Source organism: Betta splendens, chromosome 17 (assembly GCF_900634795.4).
Source record: "Betta splendens chromosome 17, fBetSpl5.4, whole genome shotgun sequence".
In the NCBI taxonomy this organism is placed as follows: Eukaryota; Metazoa; Chordata; class Actinopteri; order Anabantiformes; family Osphronemidae; genus Betta; species Betta splendens.
In genome coordinates, this window is record NC_040897.2 from 7,229,870 (window position 1) to 7,245,794 (window position 15,925).

Sequence of the window (15,925 nt, forward strand, 5' to 3'; positions counted from 1 at the left end):
TACCATCCCATCCCTGCATGCACCATCCTATCCCTGTCGCTGTGTGTGTGGAGATGTTTACATTCTCACACCTGCATCACTGGCGTCTGACTATCAGAGAGGAAGGAGCGCTAAGTCTCAACAGACAGAGAGACACAACTCCACGGCCTTGAGTCCAGAGTCTATCAGGCAGAGACAACCATTGAACAATCTAGGTTAAATGTCAAATACATAAAGAAGAAGTAAGACAAAGACATTAATTGCAGAACATAGGTCGTAAATCATGTAATAACTGCAAAGAATAAGGAAGAAGGTGATTGGCTGCCACCTCCCGTCTCTACAGGAGCTGCGCATCTCCAGGAGCCGGAGATGGACCGCCAGGATTGTAGCCGACCCCTCTCACCCAGAACATGAACACTTTCAGCCCCTTCCCTTTGGCAAGAGGCTCCGGTCCATCAGGAGCAGGACCTCGAAAAGCTTCTTCCCCACTGCAGTCAGTCTATTAAACTGTGCCCCTGATTCTGATTCTACTACAAAAAAGATCGGAGTAATACTTCGAAGTGCGGTGGGTGGCGCTGCTGCTCAGCGCGACCAACGGAGATACTGAATTTATATCCGTAGAAGAAGAACCGGAACTTCCTGTGTTCCCCATGCTTTTTAGCTTGTGGAAAAGGGAGCTAGTGTTGTGAATACGCTGCATTGAAGCAGAAAAGGGAGCAAAAATGGTTCGTAAATTAAAGTACCACGAACAGAAGCTGTTGAAGAAGGTGGATTTCATCAACTGGGAGGTGGACAACAACCTGCACGAAGTGAAAGTGTTGAGAAAATATCACATTGAGAAGAGGGAGGACTACACAAAGTGAGTAACGGCATCTGTGTGTCGTCACTTTTCTTAAGATTCATCAGTCTCCTGTGTGTTAGTGTGTGGTAAAACATCTGCATGAAGCGTTTGAGGACACAGCTGTTTGTTCATATTGGTTCCGCTAACTCGAAATATAAATTGTTGTGATGTTGGCTCGTTGTTTGAGTGTCGAGATTTCAAGGAGGGTTTTGCTTAAACTCGTTTAGGTACAATAAGCTGAGTCGTAACGTCAGAGATTTGGCCCAGAAGATCAGAGATCTAAACGAGAAAGATGGCTTCAGAGCTCAGAGCACACATCAACTGCTGGAGAAACTGTGAGTGTGGCGATGTGATGACCCAGTGCTGTTGTATTATGGGATACGCTGCATTCTAAGCATTGTATTGTTTCTTTACTTAAGGTACAACATAGGTCTCATCCCCACCAAACAGAATCTCTCCCTCACAGAGAAAGTCACCGCTTCTTCATTCTGCAGGTGAGTCATTGCACTCATACATTGTCATCATGTTATACTTTCATTAACTCTGTTGTTGTCACCCTCTGTCCACTCATCTGCTCTCCTTCTATTCATCTGATTAACTCCTGCAGGAGAAGGCTCCCCAGCATCATGGTGAACCTCTGCATGGCTCAGAATTTAAAGACAGCCATCACCTTTATAGAACAAGGACGTATCCTTCACTACACATAATATTGTTATTTTTTTGTTTCACTGTACATTTGTTGCCACAAATGGTAAAATTTATTTCCAGCATTGTCCTTGACTTGGTGTCAGATGTGCGTGTTGGCCCAGAGCTTATCACAGACCCAGCTTTTCTAGTAACAAGGTTGGTTCACACATTCCTGGTGCTGTCTTGATGGAACTTGATAGAAAATACAAAACATGTCTTATAATACATTAAATTATATCTCAGTGGATCTGATTCTTTGATGTTTTCAGAAATATGGAAGATTTTGTCACTTGGGTGGACTCCTCAAAGATCAAGAAGCACATCATGAATTATAATAACGAGGTGAGTACATACATAATACCTTCTTAATGAGAAATGCCAGTAGAGCTTTAGAAAATTACCTCATTTTGTGACACTAAATAGTCATTGAGCAGTTATCAAGGTCTAGCAGTTACTTCTGATCAGGTGTGACTGACCATTGCATTTCTTTTGCAGAGAGATGACTTTGACCTGGTGGCCTAACTTTCTTGTCAATATGTTGTCCTGGTGGAAAGAACCAAGAGCAGGAACTCTTGATCTTCACAACCCATGTGTCACCTGTTTGGATCTCTGTGTTCTCATTTCAACAGCTACAACTTAATGACACAGGAGGATTACACTTTCAGAACTTAACTTATTCATGGAAGTACAGATTTTGTCAGCGTTTGTGCTAGTTGAGTATGGGTGTGACACTTGTGAGTTACCCGTGTTTATTTACAATAAGTATGCAAACAGTCACTGTTGTGTCATCAATGCAAATGTAAAATACACACTAACAGTTTAATAAAAATTTAATCTTTAAGACTTTGTTATAGTACAACTTTCTTAATAAGAAACAGTATTATCACAGTATTAGTAGTCTTTCCACAAAACCTTTGCATAAACATGTGGTTTCTCCCTCATGCTAAAACTGAGAGAAACATCTACAAGCATGTAAACTTTACATTTAAAATTACCTCCTAACATTCAAGTAAACAGTGTTGCAACGACTCAACACTCGCCAAAGCATTGGCTTCCATACCTAAACATATGATTCAGTTTATACTGAATCACCCAAAGGTAACAATGAAACCAGAACCTTACCTTCATCGGTGTGGAGTGTATCTGAACACTTTAAGGCACCCTGGTCGATAACAAGTGTAACAAAGCTGCTAAAAGTTTCATTTTTAAAGAATAACCTTAACCAAGCTTCAATTAAAGCCACCAGAAACGCAGGTAGATGATAAGTGTGATGAAAAACACTGCCACAGCAGCCACCTTTGCATACGTGGAGCGGGTGTTCAGGTATTTGGCATCACTGCGGTACTTCTTTGACAGGCTGGACAAATTGCTGGCTTTAGTGTCTAAAGCTGAGAGAGGCAAGATGAGATAGTGACTTTTAACACAGTGACATTCATTGTCTCACTAAGATCTCCTGGTACGTTTTCAATGGTGAACCACAGCCTCGATGTACCAACCAGAAAGAGATTCTCCTCTTTGTAGAACATCTTCAATATTTGCCACCATTATTCTCTGGACATCCTGTAGCTCTGAGTGGATGCTGCCCAGGTTCCTCCTGGTCCTGCTGTCTATGTAGGTCTTCTTGGCTTTCTGGATATAAGTGTCTGGAACAGTATGTATATGGCACATACATCAGTGACGGGGTTCTTTCAGCAGGAATTGAACAGTGAGTTGTTTTATGAACTAAAAGGTTTAGAGATAGTATTACCAAACTCAATGAATGAGTACGGCCTCGTGGCTGAGGACACCTTTCTTCTGTACTGGTCATAGAACTCGTTGTGGAGGTCTTCGAGGTAGGCAAAAGCCAACTTCTTGGGAAATGAATTCTCACAGAGGCACAGGTAACACACGCCCTGTGCCATTAAATAGCTAAAACAAGTTCCATTCAAGTTAATACTCACTTATACCAACTCAGACAACAGTGGGAGCCACATTTGGATTCTGTTCTTCACTTGAGTGTTTACTGACTGGAAGTTCATGTCCTCGGCCTCCAGCGTACAGCGATCCGGACTCTGTGCAGTCAGTTTACGGAGCAGCTGCTTGGCTTGGCTGTGGTACGGCTGCAGGTCTCTACCTGACTGATAAAGGTAGGAAATCACTGTGAATCCTTCACAGCGACTCATCAGAAATAGCTGATATATTATAGAAAAATATCTCAATGACGTCACGTATCGGTGTAGTCTGCTATGTAACATTTAAGCAAAAATACGTTACAAAATAACATATTACTGTTATTTTTAATATTTATGCATTTCCCAACATACTACTAAAACACATCGCTATCCAGCATCAGGAAAGTGAGTGGAGTTTGACATGTAGCCCTGTGTTTAGCCACGTGTCCCACCTGCTCATCCTCTTGTATGGACGCAGCCAGAGGAAGTCCGTCCGCTACACGAGCTATCGTTGTTAGTAAAATCATACTGATGTCAATCAGTAGATATGGTCAATAAAAGTGAGCCGCAAAAACTCAATGCTTCACTAGCTCCAACGATGACTCACAACATCCGCGATGGGAGGAATGGGCTGTACTGAGGATCATGGTGCACCGCCGAATTAGGTCCGACTGGGAACTGATGAAATGGAACTTTATGGTCAATTTCTCAGCTTTTTAAAAAGAAAAAAACACGTAAATAAAACGTATGAAAAGAAGAAATGCGTTGTTGTAAAAATAACTAAGTCCAGACACTAACTTTCTTTAGTATTTTATTATCAATGATGCCACGCGTCATTTTGCAGCCAGTAGGTGGCATTTTGTCACTTTAACAGAGCATCGGGCCATGAGCTCCAGCAGTCCGACCAGACAGCTGGCAGACGGACTGACTGCATCTCCGCTGCTGATGCCTGGATTCAGACGAGAGGCATAGATGGGGTCGGTCTGAGTCCTCAGTCTGATCCAAGGCCCCTTGTAACTAAAAGCAGAAGAGCCCCGAACCATGGATAAAAAAGAAAGGTAATATTGCCATTCAGCTGTTGTATGTATTTGACCAATTTTGGTTCCGTCTGTGTAATACCGTGTCGGGTTTCCCAGCTGGCCGTGGATTGGCTGCTCTTTTATGTTATTATTTCTACAGGGAACCCTGGTGGTTCCCCCCGTGCTCTGGTGCGAGGCGTTCTGCAGTCTTCATTTTGCTCCAATCTTTGACCGTTTCTTTCCTTGCACGCGTTAGCGTCTGCGCCCATCTATCCGGACGTGCACGTTAAAACTAATAGGACGTTTATGCGCGGACTCTGCAGCTGGAGTCGGCGGCGCGGCCGGTGCATTTAAGGTCAATAATGAGGGGCCGCGCGTCCACCGGAGCCCGGTGCAAACACACGCCGTTTGGTCCGACGCAGTGTTACGTTAGCCACATTGCTATGACTTGTACATGGCGATATAAGACCGGAGGTACGGCCACACTGTAATCCTCTGAGCGCTGCAGAAACCCCCCATTCACCAACAAACCGAGCCGGCCGGCGGCTTGGCACCGTGGCATCTCCACGGCTTGAAAGGCTTTATTGTTGCGGTGCAGCTGGCACCGATGTGCGCACGTCCTGATTGGTGCTTTCCCACACCGGCCTGTGCGTGATTCACAGCCCGCTCCGACCGTCTGTGCTACTGTTATTCCCAGAATAGTTTCAGATACCCGGGTTATTTACAGGGTGGGGCGCGTCATGATTAATTGGTGCAAAAACTGTGATTCTTTTTTTTTTTTTTTGTGAATGTTCCTATAGAGGTTAATGGTTTTCCGTCCTTTTGCTTGTAAACTCCTGACCCCACACACACCCAACGCTGTCTCCCCCAGGTTTACCTCTCATGCTCAGGGGTGAGGAGGCCGACGGCTCAGGAGGAGGACATGGGCTGCACCTCTGCCAAGCAGGTGTCTGCCGTGTCCAACGGGGAGGAGGGCCAGAATAAAGCCTACAGCAACGGGGACCTCCAATCTGGTCAGTGTTTGCACCGCACGGCGACGGAACCCACCGCCGTTAAGTTCGGCTCCATCCCCGCCTCACAGAGTGGCGGGTTCCACGTTTGGATGCAGACCGTAATCACTGATAGCTGCATGATTTCAGCAGCACTGCTGAGCCTGTGTGGGTACATTCGTCGTTATTGTGCGACAGTGTCTCACAACACACCTGAGGCGATGAAGGTCACACACACGCAACAGTGGCCTTTACACAAAGAGATTCACTAAATCCTTTCACAATATTAATAAATGTTTGTTTAGAACTGACATGACACATGGGAGCATAATTGAAAATGGTTCTTTACAGCTTTATTATTATTACTTACACCACAATTATCAATTGTAATCCATACATACAGCATGTTATTAGCGGCTATTGAAGGTCTTCCTTTCTAAATGCACAGTGCTAAGCTACAGTGAGGAGCGCGTGAGCGGCAGAGTAAATCTGAGAATCAGACTGATCCTGAATCAGACTGGCTGCTTGTCGGCCATTGTTAAGATGTTAAGAGAGGATATAGATTCGGGAGAATTCAAGCACATAATCACTTTACCGAGTAGCGAACTGCAGGAAGTATTAACCCAGAGGATGGTGCTGATCCGGGTGGCTGCGAGTGGCTCGTGTATTAATGCGAGGAGACGTGCTCCTCTCTCCAACTCTGTTGCAGATGAGTACAAGATGAAAGCGGTGGAGAAAGTCAAATACATCGGCGGAGAAGACGGCGGCGTGGACGGCCAGAACAGCACCGTGCGTGACTTCTGTTCCATCTTATTTTAGTCTCCATCAGGACATTGATGTTGGAAGCAGTTTGATTGAAGTGCTGCTTAATATTAAAGTAAAATTTAAAAATAGTTTAGTTCTAATGGTGAAGTTGTATTTGTGTGTGTGTGGTTCCCCTGCAGGAGAACAGCGCTCTCCTCAGTAAAGGACAAAGTGTAGATGAAACCGGGTCCAATGGAAAGATTCTGTAAGTCATCGATGACCTGCACACGTTCACGCTTTTGTTCATTTATCATCTGAAGCCCCAGGTTTCGCTGAAAGGCTCTAACCTGCTCGTGACATATTCCCGTTCCAGGAGCATCCACTCCTCCGAGAGTCAGCAGGAGTTTTTCAGGATGTTGGATGAGAAAATCGAGAAGGTAGGGAACGACGAGGCCTCGTCAGGGCGCCGCTCTGGTTTTGAGCTTTTGCCCAAAAGAGCCGCTGCTAAATGACATAATGGGGGTTAATCCTATCACGGCTTTAAATCTGTACTAAGTGAGGACACAGCAGATGACAATATGATACCACCAGAGATCCTCCATCTGTCAAGTCCAGTACATCCCAGCAGAGTGGAAAGCTGAAAACACGTTTCACTGGCAGCGCTGCTGTGACTGGGTCTCATCGAGGAGTTTATTGAAAAGGATACGAGTAACCACACCATGATGAGTCCTGTTGACCAGAAACCAATAAAGCCTTGTGAGGAGCACAGTAACACGCCTCTGTTGTGTTTCCAGGGCCGGGACTACTGCTCAGAGGAGGAGGATATAACATAGCACCGAGGTCCTGGTCTCAGAGGAACGTGGTTCAAGGGGACTCTGCTTTCACTTTGACTGTCCCTTGTATGTAAACACAGAAGAAGAACGGACTACTGACTTGAATCAAGCACCTTCTTGCCCTCCTGCTCACAACCTGCTCGTGTGGACGACTGCAACCAAAATGTCGGACGGTTCAGCGTTTTCTCTGCTCTAATGGAGAGAAGTTGACTTTGTTAACGAAGCCATTCTAAACGTGGGACTTTAGGAACATTTGTCTCTCCCCCGCTTGTCTTTCCCTGCTTGGACAACATCTAAATGTCAGTATCTGCCGTCGCAGAGACGTCCAGCGGACATTAGAGGAAACAATCAGCGCTGTTGTGGGCGTGTCTCCACGTCTGCATCATTATGAATAGTTCCCCCCTCGAACGCCTCCCTGACAACAAAATGGGTCGGAAACTTTCTGCATTCCAAAACACAGTCTGAACCTCTTTTCTACCGTCCGTGGGTCAGTACACTGCGTTCGCCTGCTCTTTCTGTCCAAATGTGAAGTATTTGTGTTGAACAAGGCTCAGGGTTAAAGTGCTGTAATCTCTGTCTCATGTAGTCGAGTCGTTCCTCTCACCAAGACACAGTGGTACCATTCAGAACACACACACACACACACACACACACACACACACACACACACACACACACACACACACACACACACACACACACACACACACACACACAGCAGGGGCCACGCACACGTCTTCATTCTGTACCTTACTCACCAGTGTTACGTTTCTATGTTGACTCTTTTTGTTTTTCTAGAAAAATAAAGTCTGTTCAGTCACTTCTCTGCACAACTGACAGTGTTGTTTGAAACCTTTTAACAGTAGTTGAAGAGTCTTTCAGACATTCAGATATACGACAGCATATTACAACTGTGACTCAGTCGACTTATAAATTAAATCAACCATGTTATCACTTTGACTGAAGCTTATTTCAAACTACCGGCTGCTCCTTCATTTTTCTGCTGCTTTAGTTTGAACCACACTGTTTACTTTCCTGTTAGAACACGGTCATTTCAGTATAAGGTCCTCAGGTTGAAGAGGATGTCAGCAGTAGTTTCCTTGTGAATTAGTGGGATGTCTAACCTCTCTGCACAAAGCAAAGGTGTGCACATCTGCTGGGTCTAGCCACACATAGCGCCTGAGGTTCCCTCCGCCTCGGCTTTTTCAGGGCCGCTGCCGTCTCTTTCTGTGCTGGCGCCGCCCCGCGTCCTCAAAAGGCCCAGCAGGAGGGTCCGGGGTCACCAATCCATCGGTCATCCTCTGGTAAACAAGGGTGGAGTCGGATGCGACTGCGCACAACAACATGGGGAAGCCTCTATCCAGGACGTATCGAATGCTGCACAGCACAGAAGGAACAGTCACAGTCATGTATAAAATCTAAGAGCTGAAACAAAAGAGGCAGAAACCTGCCCAGTGTTTTATCACCTTTTGTGGCTCAAAGGTCGATCAACTGGCAGAGGAAGAATAGTGTGGATGGGTGCTGTATCCTTCTCCCTCCCCTCTAGTAAAACCACCTGCAGTTCAGGACTCTTGACACAAGACACATCTTTCCACCGACGCACTGTGGAGGATGGAACAGAATCACTGCAGACTTGAGGTACTTCATGAGGCAGAAATGTCTCACTGGGTTATTATTGTAGTAATATCAGATGCAAGGTCTAATGTATGCACACTAGTGGCTACGAACAGAAAATTCCTAATATGAAAGTGAACATCCTGTGCCTCACTTCTGTTTTTGTTTATTGTGTGTGACGAGACAAACATAAAATAAGACTTTTACAGACCTGCAATATTTTTACTTTGGCAGTTTAAAAAGAAAACAGAAACATAAATAATGGATTTAAGAGTTTAGCAAAATGATAATAAATTACACACACACACACACACACACACACTGAAACTAAAACATTCATACAGCCGAACTAATTCCTGGTAAATTACCACCTCATTAAACATTATTAAAACGCACCTTCCACCAGATCCATGTACACGAGAAAAGCTGCGTGCATTTGGGCGCAGTCTCCAACCTCAAGACTCTTCATTTGCTGGTACTGGCACACAAGAAGCAAACTCAGGTTAGAACATTATTATAAGCACGACTTTAAAAGCAGCGCGACGCTCAGACCCACCGCTGGATGCTGAAGGATCCAGTTCGGTCTCTCTGACACATCTGTTCTGCCCGACGACTCCGACATTTTAATTACTAACGTATGACTGCGCAAACTAGAGTCTCGTCAGCCTCTGTCCTCCGTTAGGTTTCTGTTCTTCTAGAAGCATGTGGGAAATGTTTTCAGGTTTTGCCGGCGTGCTACAGTAAAAACCGTCCGTGTAGATTACTTCCTGTAGTTCCGGCTCTGTGGAACAGTAGACGAGACTGAGAAACGAGGACGAGAATTGCTACTAATAAAACACAAATTTAGCCAAAACTGCATTGAGAAAAAAATGATTTGAACTTTTATCAAAGTACTTGAATTATATTTTAATGTATTTACGAATATATACCTATTTATATATAGTATCCTACTATAAAATTAAAAATAACATAAAGGCAACGTTGCGGACAAAACATGACAAGGATTTAAGTTTAGTTGACTCAAACAATTATTTAATTAATTAATAGTAAAATCAAAACATTTTATATAACATGAACAAATCTATGTACATCATTAATTGTTATAACATTAATGTAAAAATTAATCGTTTTAATGATGATATTCAGACTTTTTATAATGATGAGGATGATGATGATGATGATGATGATGATGATGATGATGATGATGATGATGATGATGATGATTGCTCCATTGCAGGAGTTCAGATGTGCAAAACGACCATAGATATTTACCAGTGGCCCTGCAGAGCCTGGAGGAGGAAACGTTTTACCCACTTGCTGACTGAAGCACTCACTCAGCACTTTACTGTTTTAGTCATTACTGGGTTTGAAGTGCAGGACAGGTTTTAATCCACCATCGCTTCTCACTCTTTGCTCCATATAAACATATTTGGTCTCCTTCTCACACAGCCTTGACACATGTCTCAGCCCTCTGTTAGAGTGCACTGCCTCTCACTTCACTTCCTTCCCCTTTTACTGGACAATTTCCTATTTTGTTACATGTTGTGTCACCTTTGTTCCCATAACGCAAAGGCCTTTTATACAAAATAAATCATGCTGCCTACTCATTATTGCTTTAGATTGCAGCTGTGAATAAAATGAGATGAAATGACATACTATGATATATTTCTTTTGCTGAGGAAATATATTTTATCCTGTTTAGGCACTGATTGTTAATCAAATATTAGTTTACAGAATTTTCTCTCTCTTTTCAGATTATACTTTGTAACCAAAATAATAAATGTCAATCTACTGAAAATAAATCAAACAGATATACCCAACAATCACAACCAAGTACCATAACATTATAATTCTTAATCTTATTGCTTTTTATAGGGGCAGTCTGCCATGCTTTACTACTGAAAACAATCTAAAGAATGTATGCTGATCAAAGGAGAGATTGGCTGATCCGTCAGCCACCTCAACATCTGGAAACATCTTGCTTTTGCCTATAACTGAAGCGTGTGATTGCTTGTGCACTGTGCCTGACTGCTGCGTGCACTGCTCCAAATCCCACCAACTGCTTACATTTAGGGTAAAGCCAAGTGAAACTACACAGCTCATTCCTTTTCAAACTTCCCTGTCATTTCAGAGACTCATACATGCTGCATTTAGAGCAGAGGGACCTGAAAACGTTTTCAGTGAAGCCCTTGGTGCTCTTCGCCAGACCACACGTGAGATGACACTATCTGCCCTTTAGAAAGAGACAGAGATGGGGCCCAACACCAGCGTGAGCAGGAAGCAGAGGAAACTGAGGTTCCTCATTGTGCTCATGGTGTCTCTCTGTCTGTGGCAACAAAGTTGAACTCAGTAGTTTTACCACTCAGCTCTTGGCCCCTACTAACAATTGCTCCTCCCTGTCTGAAAAACATGAACAGGCTTCAAAAGCAGAAATAGCACCCTTTTGCAGTGAATGTGTAATGTTGTGGGCCTGAGACCGAAACAATCGTCATTAGAAGAACTTCTTCTGAAAGTAAAGTTAAAACAAGCTGCTCTGTTATAACATGGACTACATTATTTCTACTAACATACATACATTATTGTATGTTAACAAAAGACAAATCAACATTTTACCTGACCAACACAACTTTCAAGATCATCAAGATACTTGTTTATGACTTAATATTCAACAAGTAATTTTATTGATATTCAAATATGATTCCTAATCAAATTATACAGAATAATACAAAAAGAATTACACAAAAAAATGAACAAATCAGGATTTTTATTTTAAAAAAAGCACTGGTATTTTCAGGTCAGGCAAAAAAATGGAACCATTTTATATTAGTACTGTTCCATATCACAAAATGAGTTATGAAAAGAATAATTAAACCACACAAATGATACCATTTATGTAATAAATTAATCAGCACAACAAAAGAAATCAAACATGCTTGTACTTCGGTGTTGCACAGGAAATAATGAAACTCCAATGCTCAAACTTTAAGACACCTGAGAATATAAATATCAAAACAGCTTGCTGCAGCAATTTAGTTCCACAGTTCCTCCTACATATCTCAACTAAAGCTTTAGTAAGAGGAATTTAAAAATTACATTAATGTAAGAATTAGGCATGAATTTTAAAAACATCCATTTCTGTACAATGTGCATATCTGAATTAGTGTGGTGACGAGAGAAATCATGGCAGCCCAGCAAAACACAAATCCAAAGTGGATAATGCTCGACTGTCACCAAGCCACATTCAGTGATATGAACAGGTAGATTTGGACTGAGCTCTAGCAATATCTGCAGTGAAGTGACCGTTAATACCCATTCTTCAGTCTCGTCCTCAGCCAGCAGTGAGTTTTTCCCTTGGTAAGTGACACAGCTGCTCATGACAGGAGCGGTTTGTACAAGATTCATCTGCCAAGGTCTATTATCAATATAGGTTAATTTGGGCAAAGAAAGGGGGATTTCTGCTGCTACACAGGTAGTAGTGATGTTGCATATAGAGAAAGTATAAGTAAAAGGGCACATGGCAGACCATCTAGCTGATATAAAACAGTTTCTTAAACCCGAGGCTCAATGGCTTTATAGGAATTTCTGAAAGATAGGTTGGATGGATTCCATACAGATAACACACAAAACAAATCTGTGAGGTATGTTGTTATTGTGACATTATAGCTTTGAGTCTGTGTGAAAGCACTCTTCCAAATGTGAGGAGAAATTAAAGGAAAATATCTCCATTTGAAAAGAAAAAAACCCCAAAACGTATGTCATGCTTGCGTCTTTGTTAAACAGTCCATGTGTTCCACGTTACTGCCAGCAGCAACTGAGAAACTAACAGATCAAACCTATGAGGAAGCGTGTACAAGGTTTAAAAGCATGGCATTCGCTCGCTCCCGAGGAGCTCCCATTGAAATGAATAGATCGACAGTGAAAAGGTGTATGAAGATGGATTGACATTGATGAGGAAAACATATGCAGTCGCTCTTTGATCCAAGTGTGGAAGAAACAAAGATGTGGGAACAATGAAGATTTTTCCATTTTAAAAATGACACACACAAGTTCCACATTAAAAGATGGCCTGGATGACTACGCAAACGCTAAATAATAATAATAAAAAAAACAAAAAAACATTAACTACTAATTCTGGTATCACACTTTCTAAAGCACTTGGACAAAAAGGCAGTTTTACAAACCATTGGTTATCAACACATTAGCAAGGTTCCACAGTGCTTGCTTGTAGAAGCATTGTAACAGTGTAAGTCATTACACTAGTCAGCCAAATACACCTGTAAGAAAAAAGTGCCATATTGCATAATGAGTATCTGCAGTGAGCCCAGCGGGGGGCATATATACCTACACAATGATCCAACTGTAAACATGGTGCAAAGTAGTTATGACATACTTTAAGGCTTTCAGAGATTCCTGAAGAAGTGTTGTTCACTGAGATAAAGGAATATGTCCATGAGTTGGACAAACAGTGTGGAAACATGAAAAAGATCCAAGCTCTCTACAATCACACTGTATGTACAAATATCTAAATGACACAAGGCTTGCTTGATTTGATGGAACAGCGATGTTACTCAGGCGCCAGTTTGTTCTTGTCATATGTTTCCAGCCAAATGTTTAGAACAGTGGTCATTTATGTAACTGACAACATTGTTCATGGCTGCATTCCATTAAAGGAGTGTCTGCTCCCACCTGTTGTGCTGGTTCAGTAGCGCGCACACACAGATTAGACCTATCGTTATGGCTACTAGTTTTACCTGCACGCTCACTGGGCTGACGCGCTAAAAAGCTCACCATAACAAAGGTCCAAGTGATTGTGCGGGAGCAGAATGGCCACATTTCATTTTTTAGACGTCTCTCATTTTGATTCCAACACAGTTACAGTCATGTTAATAGATCCTTCTCCAATATAAAACATCAATTTATCAGCAGTGTTAAAACCTGGCCCACCTGATCCTGAAAGCCATTGTGCCGTCCGGCTCCAAACCCCTGATGAAAATCAAGCTCAACTCGACTATTTTGATACCATTCCATACACACTTTCCAATTCTGACACTAACAAAAGAATAAAAAATAAAACATACACACTGACACTCACAGGCAATGCCATCCTATCGAGCATATACTGTCACCCCTAATATAAGGACTACAATTCACCATATGTATTAATTCTGCTGTTAGTAGCATTACCATTACTCTACATTAAAAGCTCAAAGCTTATGTACATTTGCATCAGTATTAGACATAATACAACTGTGTATTATGTGTCAGCATTTCATGGATAACTGATCTAAACTAAAGGATGGCGTGCAAACAGTTCTTCTTCAAATCTGATCCACTTCCTGACAAAATTCATGTAGAATCTATAGTTAAACTGATTATAAAAGAAACAATATTGACAAACATCACCTCAATCTTGGTTACTAATGAAATAAAAAACTGAAGGAATGTTCCGCCACTAAAACTTATATAGTCTCAGCAAAGCTAAAAACAGCAAAAGCCTCTAGTCCACTGCTTTGCTACCTACCTTCACAAGATTGTGCTACTGTAAAGAAAACATAGTGAAGGGCACAACAACCTAGAAATTAACAGTTGGATTTTGGCTGATGATGGATGTGCAGATTTGTGTTCTTACAGAAAAAATGTCAAAAATCCCTGCAATTTTTGGAAGTGTTTACATGTGAGAAAATGAGGTTATGTGTAGGGTTGGGTTTACTTTACAGATAGCTATTGATTCCAATTCTTATCAAATCCCGATAAAGTGAAGTATGTTGGAAACATACAGGTTGGACGTGCCATGATGAGGTATGCTTAGTAGGCAATATTTTCCATCAATGTGATGAAGTACCTTGATTTGTCTGTAATTAATTTAGTAGGTAAACCAAAAGATGACATTAACTTATTAGTATAAAAATGTTATGTAAATATGTTACAATACAGAATATTAAAAATGCTGAATTTATGCACTAACCTGTAGTAAACGTGTCATTAGATGTAATCTTTCAATTTTACACTCATTATAATCTACTGTATCATTACTGATGTGAAGCTACACCTTTGAAAGGTTCAATCTGCCCTGTCATGTTACACATAATGCTGTGGTATGCATGTGATGCAAATGACGGGGAAAAACATTCAAGCGTTACTTTCAGGAATTGATAAGTGGAATTGAAAACACATTTCTTAACGACTCTCTAGTTTCTGTAGATTTGGACATTGCTGAAACCCAACCCTAGTTATGTAGAGCAGATTGATAGTGGTCGCATGACTCACTGTGTGGATAGTAAAATGAAGCTACCGCCCATCTCATCCAGCTGGGCGTAGGTGTGTAAGTACATTTTTAAAGTACAACACAGCAATTCTAAATCCTAGTCAGTGGATCTGATTGTAGCTGGTTAAGGTATGACCACCATGACCTTATGTGCTCCTGCTGGCCGCCAGCAAGCAGGAATTCCCTGCTCCATGTCATCCTAATGGTGCGCCGCTGGGCTGGAAGCAGAGGAGGCAGCCCTGTTGCGTCCCAACATTGAGGGCTGGAAGTCAGGATGACGGCGGGCGTGCTTGATCAGGTGGTCGCTACGCATGAAGCGCTTATCGCACAGTGGGCACAGGAAGCGTTTCTCGCCTGTGTGAGTGCGGGTGTGGCGGGCAAGCTCATCGGAGCGGGCGAACTTCTTCTCACAGTCAGGCCAGGTGCATGGGAAGGGCCTCTCACCTGTAGCATGGAAGCAGAGGACAACCATGAGCCAGCATGTCACTGATCACACTACAAACATATAGCAGTGACAAACCCTGGTATTAGCTGGGAGAGAACACCACACAGATTACACCTAAGGTCATGTATCAAATCACTTATTTTGATTGCTTACAAGAAAGCATCAAAATTATCATAATCATTATCAAATAGCCAGGTTATTCACAAAGTACTAGCATTTCATATGCAGATTTTATAGTTAAGATCAAGTTTAGTTTAAGATCAAATATAAATTGACATTAAGCTTTTTATCTTGATGTTTTTAAAATAAATGAATGTACGAATTTATTATATCTTCATTATCATGCTAGAAATACAGTTAGATAAAATACAGAATGACTGCTAATCACTTGTTGTAATTGTATAGTATTTAAAGGTTCCTACTTTCATTTCACGCATTATGCAAATATTTTGAACCTTTTACTACACTTCTTAGTCTATGCATCCCTGTTTTGCATACAATTATACATCTTTCACAAATCTTAGCGGTAACGATGACTACTGAGATAGCTCCAGCATTCGTTTTCTACAACAAAATGA

The 15,925-nt window shown here is 42.0% G+C and overlaps 5 protein-coding genes across 9 annotated transcripts in view; 2 read left to right on the top strand and 3 right to left on the bottom strand.

Moving 5' to 3' along the window:
* The first annotated feature begins 602 nt into the window (after window positions 1-602).
* On the top strand, window positions 603-2,348 carry imp3 (IMP U3 small nucleolar ribonucleoprotein 3). Its single transcript, XM_029131838.2, has 7 exons — window positions 603-838; window positions 1,048-1,155; window positions 1,240-1,314; window positions 1,428-1,507; window positions 1,612-1,663; window positions 1,777-1,849; window positions 2,003-2,348. The coding sequence occupies exons 1-7, from the start codon at window positions 702-704 to the stop codon at window positions 2,027-2,029; spliced, it is 552 nt and encodes a 183-aa protein (XP_028987671.1). The 5' UTR covers window positions 603-701; the 3' UTR covers window positions 2,030-2,348.
* sec22ba (SEC22 homolog B, vesicle trafficking protein a) lies at window positions 2,320-4,098 on the bottom strand. The gene is made up of 5 exons (XM_029131836.3): window positions 3,891-4,098; window positions 3,515-3,624; window positions 3,255-3,415; window positions 3,004-3,150; window positions 2,320-2,895 (listed from the first exon to the last, which is right to left on the bottom strand). Exons 1-5 carry the CDS (start codon window positions 3,963-3,965, stop codon window positions 2,741-2,743), a joined length of 648 nt encoding a protein of 215 aa, XP_028987669.1. The 5' UTR covers window positions 3,966-4,098; the 3' UTR covers window positions 2,320-2,740.
* Window positions 4,099-4,233: 135 nt separating this feature from the next.
* zgc:55943 (uncharacterized protein LOC406337 homolog) lies at window positions 4,234-7,977 on the top strand. Of its 4 annotated transcripts, XM_029131844.3 has the most exons (6): window positions 4,235-4,496; window positions 5,329-5,470; window positions 6,156-6,235; window positions 6,391-6,455; window positions 6,564-6,627; window positions 6,985-7,977. In XM_029131844.3, the coding sequence occupies exons 2-6, from the start codon at window positions 5,380-5,382 to the stop codon at window positions 7,021-7,023; spliced, it is 339 nt and encodes a 112-aa protein (XP_028987677.1). In that variant the 5' UTR covers window positions 4,235-4,496; window positions 5,329-5,379; the 3' UTR covers window positions 7,024-7,977. The 4 variants fall into 4 exon arrangements, with proteins under 4 accessions (XP_028987675.1, XP_028987677.1, XP_028987674.1 ...); XM_029131842.3 differs by having other exon boundaries at window positions 4,234-4,496; window positions 6,564-7,977; XM_029131841.3 differs by lacking the exons at window positions 4,235-4,496; window positions 5,329-5,470 and having other exon boundaries at window positions 5,990-6,235.
* tsen15 (TSEN15 tRNA splicing endonuclease subunit) lies at window positions 7,864-9,503 on the bottom strand. The gene is made up of 4 exons (XM_029131839.3): window positions 9,194-9,503; window positions 9,034-9,115; window positions 8,490-8,625; window positions 7,864-8,400 (listed from the first exon to the last, which is right to left on the bottom strand). The coding sequence occupies exons 1-4, from the start codon at window positions 9,257-9,259 to the stop codon at window positions 8,229-8,231; spliced, it is 456 nt and encodes a 151-aa protein (XP_028987672.1). The 5' UTR covers window positions 9,260-9,503; the 3' UTR covers window positions 7,864-8,228.
* A 1,881-nt stretch (window positions 9,504-11,384) lies between these two features.
* Window positions 11,385-15,925, bottom strand: part of zgc:153115 (uncharacterized protein LOC768186 homolog) — a 6,409-nt gene continuing 1,868 nt past the window's right edge. Inside the window, exons 2-3 of one of the 2 annotated variants that reach the window (XR_003783752.3) lie at window positions 15,048-15,346; window positions 11,385-12,911 (exon numbers count right to left, since the gene is read on the bottom strand). Coding sequence is in view for 1 of the 2 variants with exons in the window: in XM_029132187.3 (XP_028988020.1) it covers window positions 15,102-15,346 (245 nt within the window). In the remaining variant the exon portion in view is untranslated. Of the gene's footprint in view, window positions 15,347-15,925 lie in introns of both variants that reach the window. The other variant, XM_029132187.3, reaches the window with a different exon arrangement.

Bases quoted from the DNA above. Each gene is read 5' to 3' on its own strand.
- imp3 (XM_029131838.2), top strand. From the start codon at position 702: ATGGTTCGTAAATTAAAGTACCACGAACAGAAGCTGTTGAAGAAGGTG. The intron at 1,156-1,239 runs GTGAGTGTGGCG...TCTTTACTTAAG, and splicing joins CATCAACTGCTGGAGAAACT to GTACAACATAGGTCTCATCC. The intron at 1,315-1,427 runs GTGAGTCATTGC...TAACTCCTGCAG, and splicing joins ACCGCTTCTTCATTCTGCAG to GAGAAGGCTCCCCAGCATCA.
- sec22ba (XM_029131836.3), bottom strand. From the start codon at position 3,965: ATGATTTTACTAACAACGATAGCTCGTGTAGCGGACGGACTTCCTCTG. The intron at 3,416-3,514 runs GTCAGTAAACAC...AACTTGTTTTAG, and splicing joins GCCGAGGACATGAACTTCCA to CTATTTAATGGCACAGGGCG. The intron at 2,896-3,003 runs GTTGGTACATCG...TGCCTCTCTCAG, and splicing joins AAGAGGAGAATCTCTTTCTG to CTTTAGACACTAAAGCCAGC.
- zgc:55943 (XM_029131840.3), top strand. From the start codon at position 5,990: ATGTTAAGAGAGGATATAGATTCGGGAGAATTCAAGCACATAATCACT. The intron at 6,236-6,390 runs GTGCGTGACTTC...GTTCCCCTGCAG, and splicing joins TGGACGGCCAGAACAGCACC to GAGAACAGCGCTCTCCTCAG. The intron at 6,456-6,563 runs GTAAGTCATCGA...TTCCCGTTCCAG, and splicing joins GGGTCCAATGGAAAGATTCT to GAGCATCCACTCCTCCGAGA.
- tsen15 (XM_029131839.3), bottom strand. From the start codon at position 9,259: ATGTCGGAGTCGTCGGGCAGAACAGATGTGTCAGAGAGACCGAACTGG. The intron at 8,626-9,033 runs GTGCGTTTTAAT...CATCCTCCACAG, and splicing joins GTACATGGATCTGGTGGAAG to TGCGTCGGTGGAAAGATGTG. The intron at 8,401-8,489 runs GTGATAAAACAC...TGTGCTGTGCAG, and splicing joins CGACCTTTGAGCCACAAAAG to CATTCGATACGTCCTGGATA.